Source organism: Diabrotica undecimpunctata, chromosome 5 (genome assembly GCF_040954645.1).
Source record: "Diabrotica undecimpunctata isolate CICGRU chromosome 5, icDiaUnde3, whole genome shotgun sequence".
NCBI lineage: Eukaryota > Metazoa > Arthropoda > Insecta > Coleoptera > Chrysomelidae > Diabrotica > Diabrotica undecimpunctata.
The window spans coordinates 32,087,702-32,100,458 of NC_092807.1; the positions used below are offsets into that span (position 1 = coordinate 32,087,702).

General features: G+C 33.8%; 1 protein-coding gene across 2 annotated transcripts in view; it reads left to right on the forward strand.

Moving 5' to 3' along the window:
- ec (ubiquitin specific peptidase echinus) overlaps window positions 1-12,757 on the forward strand; it is a 370,800-nt gene that overhangs the window by 224,703 nt on the left and 133,340 nt on the right. For both annotated transcript variants that reach the window (XM_072531844.1, XM_072531846.1), the window contains one exon: window positions 3,105-3,197. In XM_072531844.1, the coding sequence (XP_072387945.1) occupies window positions 3,105-3,197 (93 nt within the window). The remainder of the gene's footprint in view (window positions 1-3,104; window positions 3,198-12,757) is intronic.

Below are 12,757 nucleotides of genomic sequence, written 5' to 3' on the forward strand. Positions count from 1 at the left end.
CAGTGAACTGTTTATTTACTACCATATAAATTCCAATTAGAAAGTAGATTGCCATCTTTTTGGGTGGTCTCCAAATTCTTCTAGTTTTTTAAGTATATTATGTATGAAATTTTGTTCATTGTTTTATTTGTCTCGGTATTTTCAGTTCTACTGTTCTGTCTACCAGGTATCTTTTCAAGAACAGAATTATTTATACCGTGCCATCCAAAAATATTGTAATTAGAGCCAGGCTATGCAATAAGCATTTCTTAGGTTAGAAGCTTCACACAATTTTAAATTTAAAGAAAATGGGTTAATTTAAAGTGCGTTAAAGTCGTTTTCTTTACTTTTTGTAATATATACAGGAGAGTGATTTGTCATGAATGTAATCAAACTCATAACAAAAATTCTTCAAATGTAGAAAATGAATAACCAACGTAGCCCTTATTTGTCTACCTTTAAAATGTGGATGTGCATACAAAATATAAAGAAATATTTGATGTGTTAGTTTCAAATTAGAGTGACTATAATTACTTACTGCAAAATTGCAAAATCGCGATAGGGCATCATTTAAGCTTATTTCTCCTAATAATTGATACAGAAATATCTCTTGGTATATGATCAAACCGTTATTTGTAATTATGATGTCGATCATTTTAGTTAATCATAGAATTTTTTGCTAAGGGCTGCACATTGGCGGCTTGACGCAGGTCGTGGACCTGCAGTCTTGTCCTTGCCCAATCAGTTTTCTTATCGTGCGGCTTAGAAAGATTTATCCCTACATACCCTACCTCTTTGAGAGTTGTGTGATGAGGGTGGACCCATTGCTGCCTCGAGTTAGCAAACTTTTCGCTCATCTCATCTCCTGGGACACATTGCTAATTGGCTGAGCCCACAAATGTTTTGCTGTCTCTCGAAGTTAGCGTGACATGTAAAGACCTGTACTACCTAGCGAATCCATCTCTACTCGAAGTAGTTTCGGACGGCAATCTTTAGTCTAAAATTCATTCAGAGCTCGAAATTCATTATATCATGATCCTGATTCCAGCTTTGATCCTGTCTTCACCTGAAAAACAATCATGTTCACCAAGTTAAAAGCTATTCCTGTCGGAAAAAGGAAGAGATCTTTACTTACGAAAACCATTCCTGCCCTGGTTTTCTCAGTTCTCATGCCATCAGTATAATACCCTGGCCTCTCGTACTTTACGATACCTCTAACACATCCTCACTTTCACTTAAGTATACAATCAAAGGTCCAGACCGGAGTTTAGGAGTCTTTCGGCATCGTCAGACGGGAAGCACCCACCCACCTTCACCAATATCGACATACCTACGAAGTCTATCTTTCGTACTAACCAGTCTCTTTCCTGCGCCTCCGCTTTGACATGGATATATACATATATATATATATATATATATATATATATATATATATATATATATATATATATATATATATATATATATATATATATATAGGTAGGATATCGAGTTACCTGTAGTAAAAACTCTTTAGGCCGCTGTAGTAGTATTCCAAAGGTCTCCTCCTGAGGCATGCCAATCTTTGGGCCTGTTGAAGGGATTTCCAGAATTGACCCATTCATTAATCCAAACACCATATCTGTGTATAAATCTGGCAATTGCTAGGCCTTCTTACATGTGGTTTCCATGATAGTTTACCGTCTATCACGACTACCAGATATCTGACTGACATCTGAACTGGGATTATTGTTTCCATATTTCTCCGAAGAGAGAATCCATTACTATATTCCAAAGCAAGGGGCGAAGGGAGAAAGAATCGCCCTTTGGGGTCATCCCTTTCCAAAGGGCTTAGTTTATTTCGTCCCTATACACTCCACGGTAACTAGCCTGTGCCACACCACAAACCTGATCCATCGCACCGGGCGACTGACTCTGGGACACGGCATCTTATCATTGAGCGCTTCAGCGATTTGAAGTCTACCTTGTCGAAGGCCCCCTCTATGTGTTCCTGTACAAAACGGTACTATTATCATTCTGAAGACCTGAAATTTTAAGCTGCTCCTGAATGAACCAATATATTAACCTTTTCATTATTTTCAATTGATACGAGGATAGTGTAATCATCCGAACGGATCTGACATTTTGACGAGTCCTTTCCTGGTTTCTCTATAAAAACTCTCTTAGACTCCCTTCAGGACAGAGGCACATATCCGGTGGTAAAACAGGTCTTGAACAGACCAAAATTATTATCCTCACTTCCAATAAATATCCCAACCCTTCTGAAGTATGATGGAATAAATACGATCTTCCCAGGCGACCTATATGGTTCAAATATACTCAAGTCTGCTGGACATCTATCCTACTTAAAACCCTATCAGCCAACTTTCTGTCCGTGGGGTCGTGAGACTCAATGGCATCGAGAATTAATGATCAAGCATTATCTGTACAGACATAGATAAACATATGTTAACACAGGTAATTATTGTTACAGGAATCAAATACTTTTGACTATAATCAGCTGTACATTGCTACTGTCTGTATTTCCAAAAACAGCGTAAAAAAAGGAAAATTTAATATATCTAAATATATTATTATATAGTATAAAAATAGACTAAACTTTACATTGACAATTTTGTCATACAATTCTTATACTTTTATGACTAAATTTCACATTGGCAATTTCAAGTCATAAATGTCTTTTAATTCAGCGAAAATTGGTGGTATTTAGCTAAATCATTATTTTAAAGTAATTTTACAAGCTAACTTGATTACGATCTCTTTTTCGATTGCTCTATTCTATAGTAACGTGTACAGCCAATAGGAAAGTTGATAAAAGCATCAACACATTTTTTATCCTTCATTCTCTTGTCATCTTTCTTTTGTTGTACAAAAATGCTTTTATTTCTATATAAAAGCCAATGATACGATTGCACCTCAATAATACAACTCTTTACTACTAATACCCCAATAAAAAAGCACTTGTTCCTCACAACGTAAGCTGTGATTACCAGGCCACGTGCATCATTGTCACACAACCTACCATTAACGATCCGCATAACACTCAGTTAATATTTTTTATAATAAAAGGAAGACGATATTTTATGAGTCGAACAACATATGTTTAACGCGTGGCTTTTTTGCAGGTGCTGTGGCATCTGGATATCTTCAGAAGGAGTTTCCGGGACCTCTCGGGCCATGCATGTATGGCGGAATCTTGTATATTTTGTGCTCTTAAGGTAAGTTTAGTTAGGAAGTTGAACGGTAGGGGAGATGGGGGTCAAATTTATTAGATTTAATTAAGAAACATTATATTGTGCTTTTCGCTTGATTAATGCAGAATATGTGATGTAGAGGCATTTCCAAATAATAAGAATTTTCATATTAAATTTACTTCATTACGGGAATCTAAAAGTTGCGTTGCAAAAATAAATATCTTTTCGTAAGTGTTTATCATTTTAGTTGAGAAAGAATTAAATTTTTCAACATTTTTTTTTTTCGTTTGAAAGATCATTTTTACTCATCAACTTAAATACAAAAGTTTTTCTTCTTAAAGAAAAATGTCTTCTTTAGTTGTGAAATATCACGAACGCTTCACTTGACGTTATGTAACTTTAAAATGAGTTAAAACCCAGATAAATTATATTCATTGCTATGAAGTTAGCTTTGTTTGAAAGATATTTTTAACCATGTTGATTTATTTTTTAATTGAATATCCCCCGCGATTGCCTCGGATCTAGTTTTATCAGGAGGTCCTATTGTAGATCACTTCTTGCAACAGTTAGGACCATAATTATATCGGTAATAAAGAGCAGAATGTTGTCTTCCAAAGTTGTTACTTGTTTCTCACAAAATGTTTCATTGAATAATGTTTCATTGAATAATGTTTCATTGAATAAATCGATTGCGTTACACGCTGTGTAACATGTTGCGCCATTTTGTTGAAATCACTGTTCCCTCACATCATACCCATTCACTTCAAAGACAAATCACCAATGACTAATGTTCTGCAGGTTTCGTTTTTGAAAAACTAAGGACCACTGATTGCACCACCCTCAAAACTACCACCACCATCCAAAACACATCAACTAGTCAGTTTTTTTGTATGTACCGGCGTCTCAAATAATTTATTTGTAGAGTTTTTTGAAATTTAGATTTCAAATGAATATGCGGTAATAGAAATTCCTGTTGATATTAGTTTTTCTTGTATGATAGGTATGCGTCTATATTCCATTTTCTACGCAATGACCCCAATCTCCCCCATTCAGTATTCAGATTTAATTTTTTTAACATATAAAGCAACATATGCGTGTAATATGACACTTTAATTCCTCGAGACAATGATCGTGTCCCAGATGACTTAATATTTCAGTGGATGAACGCCATCCTCAATTGTAGAGATCAACAGATCACAGGGTACCGAAAGACACACAACACTTTGCTTTTAAAAGCTTTTTTTCTACTTTTGGAGGGGAAGGAAGAATTCCTAATAGGATCAAAACCACCAAATTAAAATCTCCCTATTCCGTATGTTTATATATATATATATATATATATATATATATATATATATATATATATATATATATATATATATATATATATATATATATTTCATTTATTATCTACTCAAAGTAGTAATACTTTCAAATAATGATATTTTTGCATATAGAGCTAAATTAAAACAGATGTAAAAACTAGATCGCTTTTAAGACTTTATTGTTTTTCAAACTATTGTCGATGAAGATTAATGCATCTTTTCGTTTGAACCAAATCTGGATTTGTTGTTATTCCGTGTTGAATAGTTATTCCGCTCGTTTTTGAAGGGACATCGATTATATCTTCTGAGAATGGAAGATCATATTACTCTTATTCGACCCTTGATTTTCGGAAAAGTAAAATCATCTTTGAACCTTAAAAATAAAAAACTGGAGAAAAAAAGCACGAAACAGATTAGAATGGAGAAGAATCCTGGAACAGGCCAAGACCCAAAAAGGGTTGTCGAGCCAGTGATGATGATGAAAATCATCTTTGAGACTTAGGTCGGGACCACAGAGAGGATCAATCTAATAATTTGATGAGTCAAAAATTTAACTGTCTTGTGTGCCGTTTGCGAACTTACGTTGTCTTCGTAGATGCAAATTCGTAATTTTGGGTGTATTTTTAATCTCAGCGATGGCTTTCGTTGACAGAGTCGATGACTTTTGTCGGCCTTTTTTGATCCTGGAACACCTTTGTATCTTTCTGGTTGATATGAGTAAATCCACGATTCATATAAACGTTTGTTTTAGTTTTCTGCGTTGAAGTGATCTAGAAGTTTTGGCATCATTTCATCCTAGCTATATTCCGTATAACATTCGTTGATACGCTAGGGCACAGAATCGACATTTGCCGTATCGAGTAACTAACTGCTCGCACCTACTCGATCGCCGTAAAAACTAATCCGTCCATGTTTTAATTTTCCATAGAAACAATAAATTCTTGACTGAAGTAATGATTTTAATGATTCATTATCGAACACAGAAACCCAATCAAGACATTTAGTCCAGGTTAGAGATTTGATCTCTAAAAATCATACAAACGAGCTGAATTTTACTGAGAATGTCAATTTTGTACCTTAAAAAAGATGCAAAAGAGTTTGCCACTCCTACCCGCGGGCTTCGTCCTAAAACCCCCCTCGAAGGTGGGGACGGAAAACATCGATTTACCAAGAATTTGTACACAGAAAAAATGTTTCAAATAACAAACGTAGCTAAGATAATGTTCAACAAAAATGTTTATTAGCCCTTTTTGTGTAAAATGAACCGTTCTCTCAGAAACAACGCTTGAAGCGATCGGCGATTTTAAATGTGTTACCGGCGCGAAATCAATTTTTTAAATAAAATTTGTATCAACTCGACGGTATTCGATATCTTTTGATCAGAGTGTCTTATCGACAAAAATAAAAATATGTTTTAAAGTGATGAGTATGCATTTTTGCATTTTGTCGCAAATGAAGCAGTTTCTATTACACTGTTGCGGGATTTTTGCAATGTTTTACATTTCTAATGAGATCAATAAAATTTATTACTTATATTGACCGGTCGCTATGGAACTTACATTGCTAGAGCCTAATCTTCAAAAACTACAACATGAGACATTTGAAATATGCCTAAAAAACGCCGAATTTAAACTTTCACATTACAAACGATCTCATCTCACGAAAATGCTACCACGAAGACGGCAAACTGTTTTCCACCTTTTTTGGGGCCCTAAAATTAAAATTCTCAGGCAAAATTCAGCTTGCTAAGTTTAATAGTTTCTTGTAACTGTAATACTACACATATCGCACTGATATTTTGAATTTAGGTTACCTAAAGAAAGAAATTAGTCGAGTACTGACATTCGATTAGTGTTACCTCTGTGGCTCAGTATGGAAAACATAAAAGACGTTCTAGAATGCAAAAAATCTTTAAAATTACAATTTGTAGAGTTTGGATGAATTAAATATTTTGCACGCATTTTTATTTTATCCTCAATAAATATGTCATTAGAATGGATATTCTAAGGAATAATCAAAACGATCGAAAATATCTACCAAAACAACACCAGAAAAGTAAAAGTAGAAAAAGCACTAACTGACCCAATTGAAGCTGGGGCATGGGTTTAAAAAAGGATTTCCCTAAGCTATATCTATTGTTCAACCTGGTGAAAAAAGTAAGAATGAAAACAGAATACCTAATGGGAGAAAAACACGTTAAAATATATAAAAGTAGATGATTTACAGTGTATGCTGCACCAATTTAATATAACTACTATGAAATTTAACATAATAATTTCCTCAAAAAAGAAAAAATGCATGGTTATAACAGCAAATCTACGAAGATGTAAATTGGAGCTGGAGGGTGAGATAAATAGAACAAGTGATGGAGTTTAAATATCTAGGCATCGCATTATCCAGCTACGGAAAGCTCGAAACAGAAGTGGAAGATCAAGTGAATATAGCAAGCAAAGCCACAGGATCCTTGAATGAAACAATATAGAGTAATTAGAATATTGCTAACGAAATAAAAGGCAGAATTTACAAAACAGTCATCAGATCAATAATGACATACGCGGCAGAAACACGACCTGACACAGAGAAGACAAAAGGAATGTTAGAAACAGCAGAGATGAAAACTCTGACAGAGCTAGAAGTACGCATATACGATGTAGATACAAGGTGGAGAACATCAAAGACTGAGTAAGTATCAAATAGAAGAGTAGAATGGAAATGACAACAATAGGAAGACGATAAGTAGGAAGACCACGAAAACGATGAACTTACTGGATGTACATTGAAAAAGAGACAGAGTCACGTTTACATAAAAGAAGAAGAAGATTCGATATTTATAAACTTCCGTATTTGTATTTCTGTTCATCGTTTGTTTAACTTCTTAACATCGTTTATTTGTTTAACGTCTTTGGGTATAAATATAGTTTGTTTCAGCTAATTTTAGCTAATATTATATTTCCATTATTGTCAACACAGCCATGGTGTTGGTATTATTATCAGTAATAATTTTAAAAGAGTTTGTGATAAATTTCATTCCCTTTAACGAACGTATGATGCTACTTCAGCTGAAAGCCAAACCTCTAAACATAAATCTAATCCAAGTGTATGCTCCAACGTCTGATAGCAATGATGCTGAGGTCGAAAAATTCTACGAGGACTTACAGCTGTTAACAAAAAACATAAAGAAGCAGGAGGTAAAAATAATTATCGGCGACTTTAATGCTAAAGTCGGCCGAGAAAAAACTGGAAATATAGTAGGAAAAAAATTTATTAAAATCCTTTGTAAAAGGTATATATTTTTAAAAACCCAAACGGGCTGTTTTAGACAAAACGTTTTCGGAATCCATTTTTGTCGTTTACGTTTTGTCTAAAACAGCCCGTTTGGGTTTTTAAAAATATATACCTTTTACAAAGGATTTTAATAAATTTTTTTAATATATGGTATACAGCCAAATACAGGAACGTAGATTCCTTGTGGATAGTAGGAAACTTTGGGTTAGATAAAAGAAACGAAAGAGGAGATAGACTAGTCCAGTACTGCCAGGAGAAAGAATTAGTCATAACAAATACATACTACGACCTACCCTTACGAAGATTATACACGTGGACTTCTCCAAAAGATAACACCAACAATATAATCAGAAACCAAATAGATTTTATAACGATTAACAAAAGGTTTCGTAATGGAGTACAAAGTGCAAAAACCTATCCAAGCGCAGATGCAGATACGGACCATAATCTATTACTAGCAAACGTCAACAATAAACTCAGAAAACCGGAGAAAAAATTAAAACCACCAAAATAAACATCAAAAACCTAAAAGACGACAACTGCCAACAGCAACTAAACGCAGAGATAAATAAATTAACTGAAGTAAGCGGAATGGGCAGATATGAAAAAAGCCATACTAAAAGCGGGAAAAGAGGTCCTAGGCGAAGAAGAGAAAACCACTAAAAAAGACTGGATGACACCGGAAATAGTTGAGCTAATAACTGAAAAAAGAAAATACAAAAATAAAGATGAAAATAAATATAAAACCATCAAGAATAAAATCAAATATGAAATCAGAAAGGCTAAGGACGAATGGATGAACAAAGAATTCCAGGAACTGGAAGAACTCAGCAACAAACATGACACCTCAAACTTACATAAAAAAATGAAAGAACTTACAGGCAACTTCAGACAAAGAAGAACACTCATAACAAGAGATAATAATGGAGGAATACTTACTGAAGAAAGCAAATTAAGGAAGTATGGGAACAATATATAATCCATGTGTTCCATGACGAGAGGGAAAATGAACAAGATATAGGTGAAGAAGAACATTACCTACAAATTTTACCCTCAGAAGTAAAGAATGCCCTACAGAATGCAAAACAAGGAAAAGATTAATTAAAAATCATCAGTTTAGACAAAAAAGACATTGAGTTTATTAAGGCTATATATATTGGAACCACAAAGCAGTAGTGAAGGTGAACGATATAGAAACAAATAATATACCGATTGCGAGAGGGGTCAGGCAAGGATGCGTCTTGTCTCCGACGCTTTTCAACGTGTACTCACAGGTCATATTCAGAAAAGCCTTATGGGAAAGAAAAGAGGGAATAAGAATTGGTGGAGAAATCGTAAACACCATGAGATTTGCAGATGACACGGTAATTATGGCTAAGAGTATAGAAGAACTACAAACTTTACTAGATGCAATAAATAGTGAATGCATTCAAATGGGACTTGACATCAACACAGATAAGACTAAATTTATGATTCCAATAAATAATGAACAACTAACTCTTGGTGGACAGCAAATAGAGAGAGTGGCAAAATATAAATATCTGGGAGCTTACATCAACACAGAATGAGATCCAGACCAAGAGATCAGCGTACGAATAGAAATGGCAAGGGCAGCGTTCTTAAAATGCAAGCAATTGTTCTGTGACGAAAATCTGAATACTGCGCTGAGACTGAGATTTGTTGAATGTTACGTTTGATCGCAACTATTGTACGGGGTAGAAACATGGACGTTAAAAGCGCAAATAGTTAAGAAGCTTGAAGCCTTTAAACTTTGGATATACCGGAGAATGTTGAGAATTCCATGGACTGCCAGGGTCACCAATGAGAAGTGCTGAGAAGGATAGGTTGAGACAAAAAATTGTTGAGAACAATAAAAGTACGCAAGACTGCATACCTTGGACACATACTGAGGAATAATAAATATAGTCTTCTGCAGGGTAGAGTCGATGGCAAAAAGGGAAGTCATGGCTGCGAAATATTCGAGACTAGACAAACATGACTGTAGACGAATTATTTCACGTTGCAAAAGACAGAGAAACTTTTAGAAATGTGGTCGCCAACCTTCGTTAATGGGGACGGCATAGGAAGAAGATTATGGTCAAATCATTTGCATATTTTTTCTGTTTTTCCAACTATTATTTCATTATCTTATCCGTAGTCTATGTTGGTCACCACTTTTTTTCCATTTTTCACATATTTTCGTTGATATATATTTTAAATATATAAAATTTTGTTTTTAAAACTGGACAGGAAGCACATTCCAGCGCTGAATCGGTAAACTATATACGGAACAATGCGTTTACAATTTGTTTTTTTAGTTTTAGATGTTTTCCGGTCTGGTCATATAATATTACGAAATATTTTAACGGTCTTGATATTTATTATATATTGCACGTAACGTCGATTTCATAATGACACGATTGAACTTTTTCAGATCTAAATATTTTGTTTTGTGTGTATGCATTTAGAGAAGTACACTAATATGGAAACCCTAGTAAAATTGATAAAATTAAAACTGGTCTTCTATTAAACAATAATGCTTCATTTTTAGAATTAAACAAGCTTTGCTATTTAAAGCTTACTCAGCTATTTTCACTACTAATTCTAACTGGTTGTGTCCTTTGTTGTTAGTCAAAACACGCAAAAGTGTATCTTGAGTATCTTTTCCAGTTTTCTTATTACATCGTGTTCTTTTCTTGCTAAAGATGTAAGTATTATAATCTTTTCCAGCCTTTTTGTATTTCTTTTTCGATACCTAATGTAGAACCACAAGATTTTGTCAATTATCTTCTTATAGTACTATAGTTTGTTTAAAAACCCACTCTACTTTATTAGACAATTTCTACAGGTGGATGTCTAATATCTAATTGATTAAATTAAGTTTTTTCATTCGTATATACAGCAATTATAATATTGAACATTTTTGAATTGTCACTAATCTACAGCAGATACAGACGAGTCTAAAGACGATACCTAATGGCAGTCCCGTTGTATCTCAGTGTGAATCTAAGTAATCCTGGTTTTCAGTGTTATCTCAGGTATCAACTTAATAAAATAGTCAAGTTAGATAGAAAAGTTGTTTCTGTTAAAATGGGAAACTCACGTCAGAAGTTCCTAGAAGGAGTTATTCTTACTCATACTCCTTTTACTGCTAACGTTTTTATGGAACCAGAACCATTCTGCGGCATCGTGGAAAATGTCCTAAATTAATATTTTTCCTTGAATAGATGTCCTTAAATAACTATTTGGTCGTCATCAGTATCGTGCAGCCAAGTTATAAAAGGAGCATGTTAACTTGGAAAAGGATCACTACAGGAACAATGCGACCAATTTGTGGCAATAGAGTTAGAAGACCCTGATGGTTTCCAGGGCAACAACTAACAAAATCCTCGGAGGAAGCTGCAGCTACCTGAGGAGGGAATTGTTCTCCTTCCTTTTTCATTCCATTCTAATACTTTCTTTGGAATCCTGTGATTGGGTATTCTTTGTATATGTCCGTACCATGTTTATTGTTTGGTTCGTATTTCGTTCATAATTTATCTGATTTTTTATTTGCGATTCTTTCTCGTCTTGATTTTCCCAATACTCGTTTCCAGTAGTCCATCTCTGTGGCTCTTAGTATCTATTCTGTCACTTCTTTTAAAGGCCACGCTTCGCAGCTATACATTATTATGCTCTTAACTGAGGATGCGTATTGTAAACTAACTTTTTATTTTCGTTGTTTATAATTCTATCCCATAATACTCCATTTAAAATTGTCGTTGATTTCCTTCTTTTCATATTTCTGTCCAATGTTGTAAATCTTGTTGTGTTCCTTCAATGCACATCTACGTTGACTTCTGGGCTCCAAATTTTATATTCCTCTACCATCTTGTGTGTTGTGTGTGTATGTCATCTATAGTTCTATATCTTGTGCTACAATAGTTTGATCGTCTGCAAGTGGCAGTGTATTATAACGTTGTATCGTCATTAAAAAATATGCTCATGTTTTGGCATTTCTTTTTCCAATTGTGATGCTTCCTTATACTTAAATATCCATTTTTTAGAATGCAAATTGCATATTTGGCATATGTTCTTTAGTTTTTTAATGATTTGTCCTAGCTAAACTTTTGAAATGTTTTCGTTAACTAATCTGTAGATGAGGTTTCTGGTAGATAGTTGAATATATATGTAGCTATTATTTCATCATTTACCTGATAATTTGGTCATCTAAATTGATTGAATATACATCGAAAGGGTCGTCTTAGATATTTCTTTTGATGGATAATAATTCGAGTTCTGTGTAATAGAACTAGCCTTATTATAACAAAACTTACTTCAGGTCGATAAAACATAAAGAATTGTCTAATTAAATTCCTTTATCTGATAATTGTTCTAATCCAAACAAGAATATATTTTGATAACACCTTGCTGATATTCCCACTTAAGTGTAATATTTTTGGAAACATTTTAAAAACTGTTCTCAATCATTTTAGTTTTATTCAGTAGATTTCGCCATTCTTATATTATTTTTTAATCCACGTACATTATAATTAGGTAAACCCTGAAGGTTAATGTTATTTATGTTGTTGTTTTTAAAACAACCTCCATCTTTATAAACAATAACATTGTTTTATAATTTTTTTGTCAACAATCTCACATGAGTAGTAATCAGTGCCTTGCTTGACTCTTTAATTTCTGTTTTATTGTCGGTGATATGCAGCATCGCAACAGATTTTAGCAAATGGAAAGGTACTAAAAAAACGGGAGATATTATTTGTCAAAAAAGGTTAATCACAAGTCACATTACATAATCACATTAAAGGCACATAATTGATAATCATTAATGATGGCTTTCTACTAAAGTAAGAAATTGCTAAATTATTACTAGCGCACTTAAATTGTATGAACTTTTTATTTGCTTTTTATAAACTCAACAATTATAGCTACATATTCTTTTTAATACTATCCACAAGGAAACCAAGTTCCTGTACC